At 53.9% G+C, this 21007-nt stretch overlaps 2 protein-coding genes across 6 annotated transcripts; one reads left to right on the top strand and one right to left on the bottom strand.

The window, feature by feature from the left end:
* Positions 1 to 1025: 1025 nt before the first annotated feature.
* On the bottom strand, positions 1026 to 3667 carry Izumo4 (IZUMO family member 4). The gene is made up of 8 exons (XM_057772541.1): positions 3410 to 3667; positions 3237 to 3317; positions 3083 to 3154; positions 2587 to 2613; positions 2417 to 2492; positions 2289 to 2336; positions 2180 to 2194; positions 1026 to 1328 (listed from the first exon to the last, which is right to left on the bottom strand). The coding sequence occupies exons 1-8, from the start codon at positions 3651 to 3653 to the stop codon at positions 1241 to 1243; spliced, it is 651 nt and encodes a 216-aa protein (XP_057628524.1). The 5' UTR covers positions 3654 to 3667; the 3' UTR covers positions 1026 to 1240.
* A 587-nt stretch (positions 3668 to 4254) lies between these two features.
* Mob3a (MOB kinase activator 3A) lies at positions 4255 to 18386 on the top strand. Of its 5 annotated transcripts, XM_057773234.1 has the most exons (6): positions 4260 to 4382; positions 7735 to 7834; positions 9058 to 9158; positions 12914 to 13406; positions 15558 to 15760; positions 16613 to 18386. In XM_057773234.1, exons 4-6 carry the CDS (start codon positions 12986 to 12988, stop codon positions 16640 to 16642), a joined length of 654 nt encoding a protein of 217 aa, XP_057629217.1. In that variant the 5' UTR covers positions 4260 to 4382; positions 7735 to 7834; positions 9058 to 9158; positions 12914 to 12985; the 3' UTR covers positions 16643 to 18386. The 5 variants fall into 5 exon arrangements, with proteins under 5 accessions (XP_057629218.1, XP_057629217.1, XP_057629220.1 ...); XM_057773235.1 differs by lacking the exon at positions 7735 to 7834 and having other exon boundaries at positions 4255 to 4382; XM_057773236.1 differs by lacking the exon at positions 7735 to 7834 and having other exon boundaries at positions 4290 to 4382; positions 9061 to 9158.
* The last annotated feature ends 2621 nt before the right edge of the window (positions 18387 to 21007 follow it).

Below are 21007 nucleotides of genomic sequence, written 5' to 3'. Positions count from 1 at the left end.
CATCCAGCAGACTCTGAGCCCTGTCAACAGCTTAAATTCCAAACCCAGGCCTCTGAGGCACAGCACTCTACTGCTTCAAGCATCCTGCCAACCCTGCCCAGCACCCAGAAGAGATACGGTCAGCGGTCACTAAGTGTACAGAGTGACCACTGCTTGTGGTTGGTGACTGGCAGGAGTGCGGCTTGAGCTCCCAACAAAACATCCAGTGTCCCTGCTCTGTGTCCTGGTCCCTTAGGAGGAAGGACGGACTTTAGATGCTACCACTTGGTATTTCTTGTAAAATCCAGCCACCCGGCTAACCTGCAGCTGGTCCTAGGAGCAAAAATTGTAGGGACGTACATAGAGGTGTGCGCCCATCACTGGGGCCAGGAGACTCTGAAGACAACAAGGAAACCAGGTAGAGGCAGAAGTCCCTGAGTCTCCTGCATCAGTCATTTCCCAGCCCAGACAGCCAGCTGGGCTCTGGTCACCTGCTGCCAGGTGCTCTGAGGAGTGTGTGGCCTACCTGTCTCTTCTGACCTGGGTCTTCCATGATGAAATCCCATCAGTAATCTGGCCCAGCTTTCACCTCACTGTGTATTCCACCCTGAGGCTGAGGTAATAGGTCAAGGTGAGCCTGGGCTACAGATCAGACTTTAATCTCAAAGCAGTGGAGGGGCAGGACTGGGCTCCATTAACACAAGCCAGGTTGCACACCCATCATCGCAGCAATAAGGAAATGGAGGCAGGGAGAATAGAATGTCAGGAGAATAGAATGTAAGCTTCTGCTATGTGGCACGCTCCTGCATCAACAAGAACAGAACAGCCCCTCTGCAAATCTACCCGTAAGAACTCAAAAGGACTGGAATAAATCAGAGTCCCTGGACCCTGAGGAAGATGCTGCGGATGCCAGCCAAGCTGTTGGATCCCTCCCTCCCTGTGAGTAGATCAGGACTCCACACCCACACATGTTCAGGAAAAGCCCATGCCTCCAGCTACGTCAAATACCCAGCCAGATCTGGCAGAAAAGAATTGTTCATCATGAGAAATGTCAGGACACTTTAATCAAAATATCTCTGGGGGCCCTACCCAGGGGTCCCGCCATCTATACACAAGCCCGTCTTCCCTGCTTCCCCAGCCCCGGCCCAGCCTGGGCTCCATGGGGTGACCAGAGGCAGGTAGCAGCTGGCCTCTCCTGGAGGAACAGGCAACAGTGTAGCTGAGTCCTGGCCCCCGCTAATACTGGGGCTGAGCAGCGCCATCAATGCTGGGTCAGACACTCAGAGGCGTTTTCCAAAGTCAGGTTCACCAAGTGCTGCACTTCCAGACACCTTATACTTGGTGAAAGGCTTCAGGGGAGGAGGAAGAGGTGCCCTGAGCCCATTCGTCTGCTTATTCCCTCCTGCCTCCCTTCCCAGGCTGCTTTTCATGACCCATTAATATAGTTCAAGTTGACACTCTACTTGAGATCTCCTGTCTCAGAGGCTTCCTAGAAGGCTGAGATTAATAGGTATGCACTAAGTCCAGTCCCTTTCGTTTTGTTTTGCTTCCTGCCTGTTCTTAAGGCCTAAAGAGTAGGGTTACCCACCCTCCCCAACACCCACAATGATGGCCTTAATAGGATATGCGAGGATCTGTGGCAAAGAGGTCACTTGACTTTGGAGTTCTTTCTCCCCCCAGGCCACCTGCTTCTTTGTTGCCTTATTCCCTGGGTCACTCACAAGGCTGGGGTGGTTCTGCACATCCAAGGCGAGGCCATAGAGAAGGACAGCACAGTTCATGCAGTGGTCACACAGGGCGGTGTGATGGTATGATTATATTCATGCAGTGTGCCCACAGGCACACAGCCCTGCCCGGAATGCCCTCCCACTCTCACTGACCCAAAGACTTCGCCCCCATCCCTGCACTTATCCCTCCCCTGTGGAAGGCCTGTCTTACCTCGTGCTTGTATCCTGACTGAAATAGAACAGGGCAGCGATTAGACCCTCCAGGTTCGCCATCAACTTGGTAACCCTAGACTTCATGAAGACCCTTCAGCCAGGATGGTCTGCCCCCTTCCTCCAGATGAGCTTAGAGACCCTCAAGGGGAAGGGGGCAAAGTCCTCCTGGGTCTCTGTAAGCTTCAAAATCTCACCATAAGGTACATACATACACACACTGTCTTGGATAAAACTGGAGATGGATTTGAACAGGAACTTACTTGTGCCAGGTATTTCTACAATGACAATTTGTTTGGAGTCAGGGGACCAAGTGGCCTCCCTTTGTGTCCCCCTCTCTTGAGTTCTGGTGCCCAATAAACCCCAGCTCACATGTAACTCAGAAGACCCTGCACAGCTGACTGCCACTGTGTTGATGACCTGGGGGAAACAAGGCTTGCTGGTGGGGTATTCCCAAAGCCCAGGACCCCGGGGCTGAGGGATAAGTGGCTAAGGCATACTTGCAGTAGTAACCAAAGCAGACAACACGTGAGTCTGTGCAGTTGACGCAGGAGATGGTCTCATACTGGAAGATGCCTGAAATACAGGAGAGGCAGCCACAGGCTCCCCTGGGCCCCCCAGCCTGGGCACCTGCCGCTGTGGCCCTCAGTCTGGACCATGGTTCACTTACCACAGTGACGCTGACAGTCGATGCGGCCTGGGGGAGGGGGGGCAGGACAACAACAGGACAGTGCCTTCTGACAAAGCCCAGAGCTCAAGACCTGTCCCTCAGCCCCACTTCTGTTTCTGTAGCCCAGGCTAGCCAGGCATAAAGAAGATGGCCCAAGGTGACTTGGAACTTGTGGCAATCCTCTTGCCTCATTCCCTCATTCCAAATGCTGCGATTACAGATATTAGCCTTGTGTTTCATGGAAATGGGAAGGGGTCCTCTAGGAGGACCTCAGCGCAAGATGGAGCTAACCTAACCTACGTGAAGGATGATTACTGCTCCAGGTGCTACCAGGAGACTATATGGTAGATGTGAGGGGTGATGGGTGTGCTGGTGACCACTCCTGCAAAAGGGCCTCCTGCAGAGCTACTCCCTCCTGAATCCTGTTTCCAGCACCCCCAGCCCTTTAGTGCCTGTGGCCAGGGGCACTGTCCCCTCCGTGGAGCCCACTGCTCACTCTCTATGATGGCGTTCTGGATGAGGCGCACTTGCTCCCGAAAGATGGCCCGCAGCTCATTGGGGAAATACCCTGATGTGGGAGTCACAGCAGAGTGGTCAAGCTCAGGTGTCTGGTGATCCGCACCGGCCCTGCCTCAGTTTCCCTTCTTTACCTGGGAAGTACATCTTGCCCTGGTACAGCTGGTCCATCCTCTGGTACACGGCTCCTGCCACTTGATCCAGCTTCTCCCGGGCTGAGGGCGGGAGGGAGAGGAAGCAGATGAGCTGCCCTGCCCGGGGTCCCTGTTGCTCTTCTCCTGACCCTGGGATGGGCTCCGCCGCTCACTGATCTCGGCGGGGATGGCCAGGTGTAGTTCCTTCATCGTGTTCTGGCTCCACTCGGTGAGCAGCACTCCCGACACGGGGATGTCACCAACCCACCAGGACTTGAGGTTCACGTGGTGGCGGTAGAAGGAGAACTTCTTCGAGAAATTGGGGTCGCAGTGCAGGCAGCCCAGGGCCAGCGCCGCTGTCATGCCCAGGCACAGCAGCAACGCCATGAACTGGCCGGGCCGGTCATGCCCATCCATCGGCGCCACCAGCGCCGCGCCCTCCAGCCGCGCCCCAACCAACGGCGCCGCCCGCGCCACGCCCCGTCACGCCGCACCAACCAACGGCGCGCGCTATCGACCCCGGACGCGCCGTCTGGCCCTGCCTCCGGCTCTGGCCCCGCCCCACCACAGGTCTGGCTCCGCCCATGAAGCAGGGCGTGTCCGAAGGATGGCTCCTCCCCTGCCGGGCCCCGTCCCAGTGCGACTTCTGACCCAGACCTAGTTCCGCTCACCGGCCTGGTCGCACGGCAGATGGCTCCGCCCCCTTCCTGTCCCGTCCCAGCGAGACTCAGGTCTCAGGTCTGGCTCCGCCCTAAGACTGGCCACGCCCCCGTTACAATCGTCAAGTAGTGACGCCATCAGCCTCCAGGTTCCGCCCCCAATTGGCTCCGCCTCTCCTGCAGCACCTCACGCATGCGCCACGGCCTGGCGCCAGTTCCTGAGTTTGAGCTGACGGGATCAGCCCCCCGCAGTATCCCAGCCAATGAGCAGCGCTGAGTGCCCGCCCTTCATACGGGGCTCCTCGGAAGCTCCGCCGCCACGCCTCCATCCGGGCTCCGTCCCTTTAAGGGAAGTAAATCCGGCCCGCGGGCGCGGCCAGGGCGGGGCGCGCGGCGTGTCCCTCCGCGGGCGTGTACCTCTGCCCGCGCGGCCCGGCACAGCGAGGCGGGAGTCGGCTCCAGACCGCGGTGGTCCTAAGGCGGCCAGGTGGGTCCTTGGAGGGCGCAGGCGGGCGGCGGGACCCCATCCCTCAGGATGACAACGTCCAGTGACCGAAGCCCTGACTCAGAGGGGTCCAGAGTGGGGACCTGCCTGTCAAAAGGAGGACGCTGCCCATCAGGATGGGCAAAGTGAGCGTCATGGGTCACAACCCCATTTTTAATATTTGAAGTCTCAAGTAGCACGGGCTGGCCTTCAGATAATTGATCGGATCCTTCTCAGCTCCCGCCTGACTCATTTCTTTAAACCGATCACGTTTCTGACTAAAAAGTCATTGAAGGCCTGAGGCTCTTTTGCTCAGGGGTGAAGTATTTTCCTTGTGTCTATAAAGCCCTGGGTACCATCCCCACTACCATCCCCCAACCCCGCCCCCCCCAAAAAAAGCCATTGAAAAGGGTAGACAAGCTAGTTCCAGGACAGCTACTACACAGAAAAACCCCGTCTCAAGAAAAAGAAGGAAGGAAGGAAGGAAGGAAGGAAGGAAGGAAGGAAGGAAGGAAGGAAGGAAGGAAGGAAGGAAAGAAAAGAGAAAAAGAAGAGTGGACGGGAACAAGGGAGTTTAGAAAACAGATCACAGGAAGTTAACTTCGGTGTCAGTTTCCTCTTTTTTTTTTGAAACAGGGTCTCACTATTCAGCCCGTGCTGTTCTGGAACTCAGAGATCTGCCTGCCTCTGCCTTCTGAATACTGGGATTAAAGGTGTGCGCCAATGCCTTTTCCTTCTCTCTCAACCCCCACAAGGGTTGGTATAATGTGAGGTGTGGCAAAGGTCCTTTTTACGTCTTCCAGAGCTCACCTGGATCCTTGTAAATTTTGGTTTCCGATTTGCTACCATTATGCAAAGTCGGGGGACTCGGGTGAACAGAGGATGGGGACCCTGGGACAGTGCCTTCCTCACCCGGTCTCAGGTTCCTTCCATACCATCTCCAGTCTTTCCTGGAGGTCATAAACTCTTAGAGGCTGCTGGTAGCCCTGTTCCTAGGCATCCCTGAGGGATGGAGCCCCAAGGACAGCCTGGGTAACTTAGTGAAACCTTATTTCAAAAAGCAAAAGGAGCTAGGGCGGGGGTCACACTTTAATCCTGGCATTCTGGAGGCAGAGGCGGGGATTTCTGAGTTGGAGGCTAGCCTGGTCTACAACAGCTGGGGCTACACAGAAAAACACTGTCTCAAAAAACTGGGGTATGGCCGGGCGGTGGTGGCTCACGCCTTTAATCCCAGCACTCGGGAGGCAGAGGCAGGCGGATCTCTGTGAGTTCGAGACCAGCCTGGTCTACAAGAGCTAGTTCCAGGACAGGCTCCAAAACCACAGAGAAACCCTGTCTCGAAAACCCCCCCAAAAAAAAAAAAACTGGGGTATGGTCAGGAGGACCCCCACCGAGAGTCCCCTAGTGTGGGCTGGGGGCGTGGTCAGGCTGGAGCCCCGCCTAGAATCCCCAGTGAGAGCTGGGGGCGTGGTCAGGCTGGAGCCCCGCCTAGAATCTCCAGTGCGGGTGTTGGGGGCGTGGTCAGCAGCAAAATATTAGTTTAGAATATGCAAGGGCCTGGCTTCATCCCCAGTATTGGGGGTAGAATTAATGTTTCGATGTTAGCATGGTGTGAAACTGAAACAAACGGCTTGAATCCTTTGCCCGGGACCAGTAGCGTGGGATCTGCAGAGACCCCAGCTAGATGTGTCAGAATGACACTAGTTTGACAGCCGCAGGGCGCCACGTGGCTGTCCTGCTGTCGTGAGCTTCGGGCTCTGTGAGTGACATGCCTTTTGACCTAGGAGATATACTTGTGTATACAATGTGTGTGTGAGCGCGTGTGTGCAGCACCTGCCTTCAGGCGCTCCAGGACGTCAGAGTGGTCCCTTCTGCTGGAATTTGGGTCACAGGCAGGTTGAGCTGCCATGTGAGTGCCGGGATCTGAACAGCAGCCCTCTGCAAGCAGTAAGTGCTTGTTAGCTCAGAGCCATCTCTGCTGCTTTTTAAATTTTTATTTATGTTGAAACAGAATCTTGCTGTTTCTACACCCCAGCTGGTTTGTCAGTAGCCCAGGCCAGTATCAAACTCAGCAATTCTCCTGCCTCAATCTCCCAAGAACTAGAACTGTAGGCGTGGATATATCCAGTTTATAATGAATTTATTGGGCAGAATCACATTGTAAGTCAGAACATCTGAATGTTATTCTACATTTCATCTCACAGAGTTCTAGAGGTTTCCATGACATTTATTCTAAAGGCAAATGTGTGATGAATCTCTTCTTTTGGGGATGGGTTGAGACAGAGTTTCCCTGTGAAGCCCAGGCTGGCCTTGACCTCAGAAATTGGCCTGCCTCTGCCTCCCAAGTGATGGGATTGAAGGTGTGCCCACCAGCAGCTGGCACGTAATTACTGTTTTTAAAGATACTGTCACAGCCGGGCGGTGGTGGCGCACGCCTTTAATCCCAGCACTTGGGAGGCAGAGGCAGGCGGATCTCTGTGAGTTCGAGACCAGCCTGGTCTACAAGAGCTAGTTCCAGGACAGGCTCCAAAACCACAGAGAAACCCTGTCTCGAAAAACCAAAAAAAAAAAAAAAAAAAAAAAAAAAAAAAGATACTGTCACATCCTGCTGCGTCGTTCGGCTTGAACCAGAACTCTCAGCCCAGGTGATCCTCCTGCCTCAACCTCCTGTGTAGCTAGAAACAAAAGCTGCACACTAGACCGCAGGCATGATAAAGTTCACTGTAATTAGAGCATTGTCTCGCTAAATTACTATGACTGCCGTGAACTCACTCAGTGGACCAGGCTGACCCTCACTCCAATCCTCCTGCCTCAGCTTCTTGAGTAGAGTGTTAGGTTCACGGCACAACTGACTGAGTGTGAGGTGGGTTTGGTTCCACAGTGACCTCTTTATGACCCAAGTTGGCAGCTGTCCTTAGGGCTCAATCTGGGGTCAGCCGTTGCTTTTTGTGTTGCCTCACTGGGGGAAGGAGCCTGGTGTCCTGCCAGCTCTGCTCCAGACTCCCAGCACTGAGGTCTGTGGCACTTGGAGTTTAATCACGGCTCTCTCCTCTAGTACAGCAATGGCAAGGGATCTTCTGTATGCACCTTAAAGAAATTTGCATCTGTCTGTCTGTCTGTCTTTCTTTCTGTCTGTCTGTCTGTCTATCATCTATCTTACCTACCTATCATCTATCAATTATCTATCTATCTATCTATCTATCTATCTATCTATCATCTATCTATCTAGTGAGGGATGAGTCTGGTCTCTTCTTCCACCATGTGGGTTCCTGTGGAACTCAGTTTCTCAGACTGTGGCAAGTACCTCCGGGCACAGAGCCAGCTCACTGGCCCCTGCTTTATTTTTTCTCTCCAGCTCCATGCTGAAACCCAAGTCACCTGCTGCTCTTCTCTCAGGAAGCTCACAAACGGCCGCTTCAAAACCCAGGCATGGTGGGGCAAGCCTGGCAGCCTAGGTAAAGGCAGGAAGGTCAGGTTCAAGGCCAGCTGCATGAGACCTGATGCCAGTTCAGATCCCCAGCTTGTAGCCTCGTGATTTTCGCTAGGTGGGATGGCCCAACTCACATGTAGCTTTCCTACATGATCTTCATACTCTGAAAGTTCCTGGGGGGTATCTCTATAGCCAGTGTCCCATGCTGTGGAAATCCCCTCCACTTGGAAATTGGGGTTTCACCGAGAGAAGTTCCCGGGAATCCCCAGCAGTTGGAAATAGATGTAGCTTTCTGAGAATGCCTGACTTCGAATGTCTTAGCCAAAAAGGGCAAAGCCTGTTCAAGCAGGAGGAGTCAGTCTATGCAACTTGGGCTACACAGTGAGTTTGAGTCCAGCCTGGGCTACATGAGACCTTGTCTTTTAAAAAAGGGAGAAGAGGCCGGGCGGTGGTGGCGCACGCCTTTAATCCCAGCACTCGGGAGGCAGAGACAGGTGGATCTCTGTGAGTTCGAGACCAGCCTGGTCTACAAGAGGTAGTTCCAGGACAGACTCCAAAACCACAGAGAAACCCTGTCTCAAAAAAAAAAAAAAAAAAGGGAGAAGAGAAAGAAAGAAAGAAAGAAAGAAAGAAAGAAAGAAAGAAAGAAAGAAAGAAAGAGAAAGAGAGAAAGAGAGAAAGAAAGAAATTGTTTGGAGAGAGAAGGGATGGCCCAGCAGTTAGGAGGGCATGCGCTCTGCCGCCAGCTACTGGCTCTGTGGTTCTATCACGGTGAGGTTTGGAAATAGTGCCATAGTGAGCAGAATGCAAACCCAAGGCTGTGTGCAGAGGCCTTATGTCTGTCTCATTTTGTCTTTGCTGGGGTACTGGGTTTGAACCCTGAGACTCAGGCACTGCCCACTGAGCCACGCTCCTCCTCTGAAATGACCCTCTATGTGGAGGTGGCCTTGAGACACTGCTTTGTTCTCAGATTCTGGGCTACACACTGAGCAAGCACATGGGACCGCCTCAGGCCCTGTCCCCAAGGCAGTGGCAGGATGTGGAAACCTCCGGAAGGAAGTGGGTGACCCTGGGCTCCTGAGCCCTGCACCCTGGCCTGGGAGGGGTCAGAGCCTTGTTGCCTAGCACACTGTTTTCTTGTTTTCAGAAAGGGAGGAAGAGGAGCCTGTGGGTGCTGGGGTAGGAGAGCAGTTTTATCTACCTCATGTCCTTCTAGAGGGTTCTGAGTGTTTGTCGTGTCTTCTTCAGCAGTGGGACAGCCTAGAGAAGAGGACCCTGGGGTGCTGGCATCCAGTTCTGAGCAGGTGTTGGAAGTCCACTAAGAGGACCAGAGAGGAGACGCCTAGACGGTACCTGGGACTGTGCGGGGAAGAGTATGATGGGCTGTGGCCAGCCTAGGTCTCTGTGCTGGAGGAAGTGTGTTTCCAACAGAAAGCAGTTCATCTTGACAGGGACTCTATCCATCCCCAGATTTTCTAGAAAATATTTGCCCCTCCCTTGAAAAAAAAGAAATTTTAAGAGGACACAGAGCTGGCAGTGGTGGCGCACGCCTTTAATCCCAGCACTCAGGAGGCAGAGGCAGGCGGATCTCTGAGTTCGAGGCCAGCCTGGTCTACAGAGCGAGTCCCAGGACAGGCTTTCAGGCTGGATAGCTGCAGTGAAATGCTGTCTCAGAAGGGCATAGACATACATGTGTTGGGGCTACAAAGACCTTCTGCCTTCAGTGTCTAGAACAGTCCTGTGGGACTGCAGTAGACACTCAGAAAGTGTAGGGAAAGGTCACAGCAAATTGGCATGCCGGTGTGAGCTGAGCAGGAGGATGGAGATTTCAGGGTCAACCTGAGCTACTCCGTGAGTTCAGAGTCAGCCCAGGCAACTTAATGACCATTTAGAGAATAAAACCTAAGAATCAGACAAATGACAGAAGCTTTCAGAATCTTGTTAGTCTAGGCCTCCAGAGGCCTTCTGAGAGGACTGTCCCTTCCGAAAGTCCCTTTAGGCCAAACCCAGAGCTGGTGTCACACAGAGGCAGGCAGAGTGGGGAGGACCCAGAGGACCCTTCATGTCTCCCCATGGTGGCCCCAGCTCCTGCTTCCCCCAGCTTAGTAGCAGCGTTAGAGGGAATCCCCAGAATTGTCCCCAGGGAAACCCTGAGGCAGACAGAGAGACAGCCACCAGCAGGTGATGGCTGGCCCAGCTCCCCACAGGCAACCAGAGGCGATGCATGACCCCTGAGCCCTGCCCCAGCTGCAGCCACTGTACCTACCGACTCTGGTAATCTGAGGCTTGTCCAGGTAGCATGTGTGGTGCATTTGTATGGCAGACTGTACAGCTGTGGGCAGGCAGGCTGCGGGAGGTGCTGGGTAGGTAGGCAAGAGTGGCAGTGGAGGGGTATGGGCACCCCTGCCTTCCTGACTGCAGTCGGAATGGGTCCTGTGCTGCCAGGGAAGGCGAGGAGCACCACCAAGGCCCTGCACTCGGGGGTGGAGGTGATTTGATCGGGAACCTGGGGCCAACCTGGGCTAAGCAAGGCCCTGTCTGCAGAAATATACCAAAGGACTGGTGACTGCTTCTCTTAATTCCGTGCCCTACCCCCGGCCCCAAGCTGCGCCTACCTGAGAGAGGGGGGCCTGAGCTAGGAAGGCAGAGACCCAGCCCTGGAGCCTGCGTCAGTAGATTCCTGAAGTATGTGCGCTCCGGCTGACACCTCCGCTGCACATCCCACTGTCACTGTCTGCCGCAGTCCTCCCGTAGGCTGTTCAGGGCGTTGCTGCCTCCAGGGGACCCTGTGTGCAGTGGGTGAGGCACCAAGGATGCTTCTCCGCACCCTGCGTGTGCCATGATATCCTACAGAGAAGCATTGGCCCAGTGGGCACTGAGGCAGAAGAGCCTCAGGGGAGCTGTCTGGCATGGAGGTGGCATTTCCTCAGAAGGCTGTGAAGTGCACAGTGCCTAGTCAGGTGTGAACCAGCAAGGCCGATGCTGAGGTGGGGTGGGGACACTGGGGACAGATGCTGTGAGGAAGTTTGGACCCATCTGGTGTCCAGTCTCCTGCCTGCAGGGCACTGCTGACCTGAGCAGTGTCCTGGTGACTCCCACGCGGACCCACCATTGGATACCCTGTCAACCTCCACTTGTTTTTGTTTTTTTTTTTTTGGTTTTTTTTTTTTTTTTTTTGGTTTTTTCGAGACAGGGTTTCTCTGTGGTTTTGGAGCCTGTCCTGGAACTAGCTCTTGTAGACCAGGCTGGTCTCGAACTCACAGAGATCTGCCTGCCTCTGCCTCCCAAGTGCTGGGATTAAAGGTGTGTGCCACCACCGCCCGGCCCCTCCACTTGTTTTTTTTTTGTTTTTTTTTAAAATATTTTTATTTATTTATTATGTATACAATATTCTGTTTGTGTGTATGCCTGCAGGACAGAAGAGGGCACCAGACCCCTTTACAGATGGTTGTGAGCCACCATGTGGTTGCTGGGAATTGAACTCAGGACCTTTGGAAGAGCAGGCAATGCTCTTAACCTCTGAGCCATCTCTCCAGCCCCCTCCACTTGTTTTTTATTGATTGATTTTGAGCTGGTCTCACTATGTAGAATAGGCTGACCCCAAATTCATTATGCTTCCTTGGCTGGCCCAAAACTCATTATGTAGACCAGGCTGGCTTTGGATTCACAGAGATCAACCTACCTTTGCCCCGGAATGCTGGGGGCGAAGATGTGTGCCACCGTGGGAAGCCCTTGTTTTGTGTCTTATGTCAGGGTCTCGTGTAGCCCAGGCCTGAAACTAGCATAGAGTGATTTCAAATTCCTGATTCTCCTGCCTCCACCTCCTGTGTCCTGGGACAGTGGGCATGAACCACCGCCCTCGGCTATGACCTCTTGTTGTCTCCCTTTCTCCGTAGCTACGCTCCTCTGAAGGCAGGTGCTGAGTGGGGGCGTTGGCGTAGCGTGATAGTTCTGGGAACTAACCTCGGTTTCTTCCTTGCTGGGGTCCAGAGCAGTTGTGTTGACATCCTAATTTATGTACCCTGTGTCTCATTAAGACATAAAAGGCAGGATTAAGTACAAGCTAAGTTGTACAGCCACCACCTCTAATTCCAGAAGATTCCATCACCCTGTGAACTATGATGTCCCTTCCCGACCCCCACAAGTTCACTCCTGCCTCTAACTCGGCCTAATGAGGACATTTGTGTTGTGGGGTCCCTCACTGTGGCCCTGTCTGTCTGGTCCTCCTGTGCATGGTTCAATGGTCCTCCAGGCTCCATGTCTCTGTACGTCTGTAGGCCCCCGGCTGTTGGTCCTGCCTGTGGGTGTGACTTCAGTTCTGTGCACTGAGGGTTGATGAATCTGGCATCCTAGAACTCAGGAAGCGGAAGCTCAAAGAGGCCAGCCTGGGCTACATGAGACCCTGTCTCCAAAAAAACCACACAAGTTATTTACTGTGAGTTAGGACTGCCCGTCTTGGGTGGGGCAGCCCACACCACATGTCACTCCCCCACCCCCACAGCTTCCCCATTTGTCTGCAACTGTTTTTCCAGTTCCGCAGTGTCTTTGTTTCATTTCATGACTGCACCCCAATTATCTCTTCGTTATTACCTGGCCCGTCTCGGGGAGCAGAGTGCAGTAGGTCCCCCCTGGTGCAAGCTGAGAAAAAACCTCCTGACTTGTGTGAAGTCCTAGGTCCGTCCCCAAACATGGAAGTAAAGATTTAGTCCTTGGCTGCTCAGCTAATCCTGCATGACCTTATGTTGAGGCTCTTCCTCACAGGTCACATCCTGGGACTCTGAGGACCAGATGTCTCTGTCACCTCCAGCCCGCCCCCGTGCTTCCTGAAGAAGAGTCAGAGCAGTGTCTAACCTTGGAGGGGGGGGCGGCGCACAGGTGCCTCTGAGGGCCTCGTTTTATGTCATGTGACCATTTGTTCCCAAGGAACCTGCCCCTTTTGGGGAAACTGTTCCCTGCCGAAAGTCTGCAAGCACAGCCTTTGTTTCTTAGAGTGGACATTTCAGAAGTATATAACTGCTTACACAGTTTCCAAGTCCTGCCTCGGCTTCCTGGGATGGCAGGCCCAGCGGGTGCCTAGTCCTAATACCATCCTCTTCTGTTTCAGGCCTCTGGGTGACCACAGCATCTCTCCCTCCGTGGTCTCTGCTTCGCCTTCTGAGACACAAGTGCCACCAAGATGTCCAACCCATTTCTGAAGCAAGTGTTCAACAAGGACAAAACGTTCCGGCCTAAGCGCAAGTTCGAGCCTGGAACACAGCGCTTTGAGCTCCACAAGCGTGCACAGGCGTCGCTGAACGCAGGACTGGACCTGCGGCTGGCGGTGCAGCTGCCACTAGGTGAGGACCTCAACGACTGGGTGGCTGTGCATGTGGTGGACTTCTTCAACCGTGTCAACCTCATTTACGGCACCATCAGTGACGGCTGCACCGAGCAGTCGTGCCCGGTCATGTCCGGGGGCCCCAAGTATGAGTACCGCTGGCAGGACGAGCAGCGCTTCCGGAAGCCCACGGCGCTCTCCGCGCCCCGCTACATGGACCTGCTTATGGACTGGATTGAGGTGCAGATCAACAACGAGGACATCTTCCCCACCAATGTCGGTGAGTTGAGGCTGCACCCCTGTCTGCTCACACCCATGAGGGGCCTAGCCACGCCAAGGCCCCTGTGTGCTGTGAGCGCAGCACTGAGCAGAAAGGGCCAGACAGGCTCAGCTGGCTGCGGTTTGCATGTGAATACTATTTCTTTCTTGCTTGCTTGCTTTTTTTTTTTGGTTTTTCGAGACAGGGTTTCTCTGTAGCTTTGGAGCTTGTCCTGGAACTAGCTCTTGTAGACCAGGCTGGCCTCGAACTCACAGAGATCTGCCCACCTCTGCCTCCTGAGTGCTGCGATTAAAGGTGTGCGCCACCACCGCCCAGCTTGTGTGATGATTTTTATTTGTTTACTTTTGGCTTCTAGAGACAAGGTCTCACTGTGGAGCCCTGGCTGACCTAGAACTCACTGTGTAGTCCTGGCTAGCCTCAAACTCAGAAAGATCCTCCTGCCTCTGCCCCGAGTTGCGCACCACAAGTGCAGTGCCTTATGGTTTTTCTGGAGTGTGTGTGCATGGTCATGCGTTTGTGGGTACATGCAGGTGTTTGGGTGCATGCGCACTGGGAGGCCAAAGGCCCCCTTGGGTGTCATCAGAGAAACAATCTACCTCCTTAGAAACAGCGTCTCTCAGTGGCCTGCCATTCACCAGTTTGGCTAGAAGACAGGGTTAGCTGCAGAGTAGCTTCTCAGTCAGGCTTCGAGTTCGTGTTACCACGGTCCTTGTTTCTATACATACCTGGGGCGCCCACTCAGGCCTCAGGATTTCACCAACTGGACCCTAGCTTCTGTTGCCTAAGTTGGTCTTGAACTTAGGGTGTAGCTGAGGCTGGCCTTTGATTCCTACCTCAGATTTCCTAGTCCTGAGGTGACAGCTGTGCCACACCTGGCTTTTTATTCATGTTTTATCGATCGTTGTGTGTGTGTGTTTTTTTTTTTTTTTTGGTTTTTTTTTTTTTTTTTTTTTTTGGTTTTTCGAGACAGGGTTTCTCTGTGGTTTTGGAGCCTGTCCTGGAACTAGCTCTTGTAGACCAGGCTGGTTCGTTGTGTGTTTTAATTTATGTTTTCTTTATTTATTTTGAGATATGGTCTCACTGTGTAGCACTGGCTGGCTTCAAACTCCATAGATCATCCTGCCCTCCATCCATCTAGAGTGTGTGGTTAATGAGAGGGCTGGGGTGTGGTGGCCTCAGAGGCCCTAGCTTCTCCCTTGCTGAGCGTGTCTCCCAGTGCTGGCCACAGTGGAGGTGCCGACCCGTTGTTCCCACAGGAGGCCGGAGGCTCAGGAGTTCAAGGGTTGTCCTTGAATCTAGTGTATCCAGTTAGAGGCAACTCAGACTCCCAAGATAACAGCCGCAGAAAAACAATGAACCAAAGCCCAGCGAAAGTGCGGTGTCACTTCATGGACCACCTATAGTCCCTGCCCACATCTGTGGGAGCACATGGCCCACACGGCCTCAATCCCTTGGCTCTAGGCCCCTTCCTCCCTCCTCAGAGCTGGCAGCATCTCTCAACCCTCCCGCCTCTCTCTGAGGACTCTGTGATCACACTTGAGCCCCAGATGCTCCAAGATGATCCCAACTGAAGGTCCTCACCTATAGACTCCCTTCTGTTCCTGGAGGACCTGCTCCAAACTTTGGGGACCAGGAGATGGTCATCCGTGGAGCCTCATTACTGAGCCCAGGTCTGAAGGGCTAAGAGCTGCGGCACTGCCCATGTCTTCACTCTCTGCCCGCCTGCTCTATAGCTCTGGCAGGAACACCTGCCAGCTCTGCTCATCCTGGGACACTCATAAAATCATGCATTTGTGTGCTGTGTGAGCCGTGTCCTCAGGGTGGGGTGAGGCTGTGGCAACCTAGCAGCTGCTGGGCCTGAAGAAATTTCCTGAGGCTTTGAAAAGGGTAGAGCAAGGTGGTCAGAGTGGACCAGGGCTCTCATCACAGAGAAGGCTCCCCAGGCGTAGAGCAGACAATTGCCCACAGAAGCTGACTCTTAGCTTGGCAGGAAGTTGGTCCCTGGGATGGGAACATTTGCTGTGTGACCTCAAGCATGCACCTTGACATCTTTGAGCCTCCACCATTCTCACCTCTGTGGCCACCTGGACCAAGGTCCCAGGCCAGCTGGTCCTGAGTGGTCCCCTTCCTGGTTCCTCCGCCCACCTCCAGGCACACCATTCCCTAAGAACTTCCTGCAGGCGGTGCGCAAGATCCTGTCGCGGCTGTTCCGCGTGTTCGTGCACGTGTACATCCACCACTTCGACCGCATAGCGCAGATGGGCTCCGAGGCGCACGTCAACACCTGCTACAAGCACTTCTACTACTTTGTCACCGAGTTCAACCTCATCGACCCCAAGGAGCTGGAGCCCCTGGTGAGCTCAGGGGTGGGGTCCACAGCAGAGGTCTCCTGGCAGTCTGCCCCATGTGCCTGCCTCAGAACAAAGAGCCCCCAGTTTCCTAGTTCCCCACACCAGGGAGGTTGCTGTGTGGTCATCCCATCCAACATGGCTCACGTGGGATGTAGAACAGACCACGGTGGGGAGGCTCCTGTCTGCAACGCCCCGAACATCCCTGGAATTTCCATGCAGCATCTCCCCATGGCAGACGACCTGTGCTCCCACCCGTGAGATTCTGAGGCGTGCTGATTGATTGGTTTTGGGGGGTTTTGTTTGTTCACTCATGTGTTTCCATGTACACACGTGGCTGCCATGACATGCATGTAGAGACCCCAGGACAAGCTGGGGTCCGTTTCTTCCTCCGTCCTGTGGTACCTGGGCTCACTCCAGTCCTCAGGCTGGGCAGCCAGCTCCTTTATCCCACAGCCGTTCTTAGCCCCCCAGCCTGCTTCTGTGGTTGTTTGTTTTCAGACAGAAGCTCATGTAGCCTCAGCTGGCCCTGAGCTCCGACCCTCCTGCCTCCGTCTACTGGAAGCCGGGGTGTCAGGCGCCCCCCAGCTCCTGGAGCTTCCGCATGGAGGCTTGTCCTCTTCCTGCTGCCAACTTTTTATTAAGTTGTGTTGGTCCTGGCCCACCTGCCAGGCGTCAGGTGACTTAAATCACGGCCCACGTCCACGTGCCCCCAAATCAGAGGCACAGATCCTCTGTCCACCATAGGGAGCAGTCCCCACCCCACACACTGTCCAGGTTCTTGCATGTTTTTTTTGTGTGAAGCCTTGCTCCTCTCTGTCCCCGGCATGTGCCTCTGACACCTGCCTGTCCCCACAGAAGGAGATGACCTCACGGATGTGCCACTGAGGCCCCCTGGCCACCAGGACTCAGGAAGACAGCTTGGGCGCCCCTGTCAGCTTTGTTCAGCCTGGGTCTCAGGAGCGTTACCCTGAATGCCGCTATCAGAGGAACAGAGGGACTCTGGCTCCTCCCTCATCTCTGACCTGTGCTGGACTTGAAATCTGCAATACTGCATCCTCTCGGCCACCGGGCTCACACCGTGTCTGTGCCACAGCCTCTGGCAGGAGGCAGGATCCGGAGCCATTGCCAACTACCCCCTTGTCCGGTCTCCATGCCTGTCCAGCCTTGCCCCATGGCCTTAGTATGTGTGGCCACAGCTCTGTCCCCTTCTTCCTAGCCTGGAAGGAAGGTGGCATCCGGTCTCCTCTGCAGAGCCACACTCTGTGTGGTGACCACATGGATGCCCAGCTGCCACACATCTAAAGATGTAATAATGAGCCATGTTCTCCACTGCCCAGCTCTGCCCTCTGCTTGTATTTCTGGACATCACGCATTGCCAGAACTTTCCACTCATTCCGCCTGGTCCTACTGCCTGGCGCCCTCTCCAACCCCCACCCCGCGGGCAGGATTCCCAGTGTGGAGTGTTCTGAGGTGCCTTTGCAGAACCAGGAGGGTACAGGTGCTGCATGCAGCGATCTCGGAACTCTGGAGGCAGATGTAGGAGGAGTGCTGCAAATTCAAGGCCCCTCTGGCCTCCACACTGAGAGTCAGGCCTTTCAGGGTCTCATAACAAGATGATCTTAGCCGGGCCGTGGTGGCGCACGCCTTTAATCCCAGCACTTGGGAGGCAGAAGCAGGCGGATCTCTGTGAGTTCGAGACCAGCCTGGTCTACAAGAGCTAGTTCCAGGACAGCCAGAGATATTACACAGAGAAACCCTGTTTAAAAAAACAAACAAACAACAAAAAAAAAAGGTGTGACCTCAACCCTCATGTGAAAGCCAGGTATGGTGGCATTTGTCATCCCAGCTTCGGTCATATCCTCCGGCTTCTACATCCCAAGTGTGCAGATTAAAAAGGATGTCAGACACAACACCCAGTCCATTCAGAAATGTCTGTGTTTTGTTTCAGTTTTTGAGACAGGATCTCAGACTATCCCTGGCAGACCTGGGACTCATTACGTAGCCCAGACTGGCTTCAGACTCCCAGATCTACCTACCTCTGCCTCCCCAGCACTGGGATTCAAGACATGCCCTTCTGGAGATCTTAGAGAAAAAGTTTAGCCTGTTTCTAGTGGCTGCCCAGTCCAACCAGAATCCAGGAATGAATTTTCACATTGTTTCCAGCATCTGCTGAGGTCAGCAGTTCCTAGGGGGTCGCAACAGGGGCATTCCTTCGATGGCAGCCTGTTGTGACCCTAGGGGCCACAGGACCAAACTTCCATGGACTCCTCTCTACCATGCCATGGAGGACATAGCAGGGTGTGACTGCAGTCTTTGACCCTCTGGCCTTTCCCTTGAGACCTGTGCACTGTGAAGACCCCAGGGAATTCTGGTAATTTTCCCAAATCTGTGAGGCTGTCACTGAACCAAATGAGCACAGTTAGCAAGAAGTCAATGCCCAAGCCCTTCAAAGCCTGATGCTGCAGCCCTGGAAGGACCCAAGGACGAACCCTCAAGGCTTGATGGAATGTATCTCCCACCTACCTACAAGACTGGGCCACCGTGCCAAATCCCAGCAGCCCACACACCAGCCCAGGAAGGGGTCCATACTGCCTCATCCATCCCACCTCAATTCAAGCCTAAGAATAAAGCGGTCATCTTGACACTCTGGGCAGCTGGCTGCTGTTTATGTCCACTCCCACCCTGAAAGAGGGACTGGCGATGAGCTTTGGTAACTGCCTGTTAGACCCTAAAGAGCCCAGGGAGCCCAGGGTCCAGAATCTGCACAAAGCAGGGTCACAATGTGTAGCTGCAATTTTGTGCTTTCTTTTGAGATGGGGGTTTTCCTACTGTATGACTGTCTGTGATGTGTGTTGTGTGCCGCTGCGCTGTGGAGTCAGGACAGCTCTGGAGTCTTTCTCTCCTTCTACCCCATCATGCTCCCCGGACCCTCACAGGGCAGAGTGGTGTGTGTGTGTGTGTTCCTTCTAGGCAGGGCTCCACCCTTACCACGCCCCCACCCCCTCACTGGGGATCCACCCCTCTGGGGTTTTTTGTATTCCGTAGGGGTTTTTTTGGTGGTTTTGAGACAGGGTCTCTCTGTAGCCCTGGCTGTCCTGGAATGCCCTCTGTAGACCAGGCTGACCTTTAGCTTACAGATTGCCTGCTTCAGGCTCCTGTGGAAGGCATGCAGTTTTGACAACCCTCTGAGTCTCATTCGTGTATTATGGTTGTAGATGCCGGTGGTCTGAAACAAGATTCCTTACTTCAGTTCATGACGACCCTCCTCCTCTGTGCCCTCCAAAGCGGTGGATTGGCAGGCTTGCACTGTGTGCCCTGCTGGAGGCATCTGAGTGTGGGTTGCAGGTAGCCTGGGTCGCCCTCTAGGCGTTGGCGCAGTATCTCTTCTCAACCATAGATGGCGCTGCAGACTAAAGCAGAGGGAGGCTGTTGGAGCCACGGGAGGCCCCGAATGTTCCTCTGCTTCCTCCCGCTTCAACTCAGGCTTCCAAAGGCATGCTGCTTCTCCCGAGGTCCCAGGTTTTGTAGATCTTCATTTGGGGCATTTCCTGTCGTGGCGTCCTGTACTGTGTGACCTTTTCTGTCTGTTTTTGTCGCTGAGCACCATGTCTTCGGTGTTCTTCCACACTCCTCTGGAATAATACCCAGGCTGTGGCAGGGCACGCCTGACCTGCTCTCACGGGCACACATTGTCTATCCAGTACAGGTGTGTTAGGGGACCCTTCTGTTGGCCCAATGACTACCCTAGGCACATGGCCTATGTTCCTAGATACTTCTTTGACCACTGCCCCGTTCACCCTGGGACCGTCACATGGACACTGACCCCAACACTAACGTCAGTCTTCCCCACCTGCTTGCCTATCTGAAGACACAGAATCAGGCTTGGTCACCTCTATGCCCTCCTCAGACCCCACACGGCATCCTTTAGGTTATCTTGAACGTCTGTGTGTGGTCAGGCCCCAGTGACACTGGCGGGGACAGCTGGCCTAGATCCACAGAGGCGTCCTGCTGTGCTAGGCCCTCCGCTGCTCCTGAGGCTCAGCCCTGTGTTCACAGCTAGCCAGGTCCTGTAATCCACCATGAGTTCCCTGTCCCCCAAGGGGCTGCAGACGAGATGGGTCACTAAGGTGAAATGGAGCCCTGGGCAGTGTTTCTGCCATCCGTCTCCAGAACTTTCTGTCTCCTCTCACTGACACTCTGTTCCCACCTGACTTGCTTCCTCCCTTCCTCAGCTCCCACCACCCCACTTCCCCTCTCCATGGATGGCTCTGCCACCTCCAGGGACCTCTGGGAGTGGACCCTGTGCTGTGCGTGATCAAGTAATCAAGAAGAAAAGTAGACAAGGTCACCTGACATGTTCTCAGATGTTGGGACCTCCAGAACACACTGCTCATTAGCATGCCCCAGACGCAGAAGGCACGCACACACACACACGCACACATGCACACATACACACATATACACACATGCACACACATACACACACATAAACATACATATACACACAAACATACACACATATACACGCATACACACACATATACACACATACACACATATACACGCATAAACACACACATAAACATACACACATATACACACATAAACATACACACATATATACACACATATGCACACACATACACACAAACACATACACACAAACACACACAAACATACACATACACACATATACACACATACACACACATACACACAAACATACACATACACACATACACACAATACGCACACATGCACACACATATACACATACATAGACACATACACACACATACATACATACACACACACACAACGGAAAAAGGCCACTTTGTGTTGTTCATATACACATTGGATCATGGGCAGACTCTTAGTGGCCAAGGAAAGGTCGGTGTGTGTTTCTCCTCCTGCACCCACCCGCCACCACCCCACTAGAAGCCATCAACTATGGAGAGGCCCACAGGGACAACACGTCCCTGCACCCATGCCATCAAGGGGCGGGGCCAACTAAGGAGGGCCCATGGATATCTACATGGCTTTAGTGAGTGTTAATACTGTCATGGAAGTCAGCATGGCTCCTGGCTGTCTCAGGATCCACTCCTAGGCTTCAGTGGCTGCACAGACCATTGTCACTTCAACATGGCCTTGGCTGGCTAGACATGCCTCTCATATCCAGAAGGCCCCCTTGAACCGGGTGGTGGTGGCTCACACCTTTAACCCCAGCACACTGGAGGCAGGCAGATCTCT

The sequence above is a fragment of the Chionomys nivalis genome, chromosome 6 (genome assembly GCF_950005125.1).
Source record: "Chionomys nivalis chromosome 6, mChiNiv1.1, whole genome shotgun sequence".
In the NCBI taxonomy this organism is placed as follows: domain Eukaryota; kingdom Metazoa; phylum Chordata; class Mammalia; order Rodentia; family Cricetidae; genus Chionomys; species Chionomys nivalis.
Note: the sequence above shows the minus strand (reverse complement) of the source record. Positions and strands in the feature narration are given on the sequence as shown.

Excerpts from the sequence above, each read along its gene's own strand:
- Izumo4 (XM_057772541.1), bottom strand. The coding sequence starts at position 3,653 with ATGGATGGGCATGACCGGCCCGGCCAGTTCATGGCGTTGCTGCTGTGC. Across the intron at positions 2,493-2,586 it reads CGACTGTCAGCGTCACTGTG|GCATCTTCCAGTATGAGACC; the intron begins GTAAGTGAACCA and ends CCTGTATTTCAG. Across the intron at positions 2,337-2,416 it reads TGCTTTGGTTACTACTGCAA|GTCATCAACACAGTGGCAGT; the intron begins GTATGCCTTAGC and ends TGTTTCCCCCAG.
- Mob3a (XM_057773235.1), top strand. The coding sequence starts at position 12,986 with ATGTCCAACCCATTTCTGAAGCAAGTGTTCAACAAGGACAAAACGTTC. Across the intron at positions 13,407-15,557 it reads CATCTTCCCCACCAATGTCG|GCACACCATTCCCTAAGAAC; the intron begins GTGAGTTGAGGC and ends GCCCACCTCCAG. Across the intron at positions 15,761-16,612 it reads CCAAGGAGCTGGAGCCCCTG|AAGGAGATGACCTCACGGAT; the intron begins GTGAGCTCAGGG and ends CTGTCCCCACAG.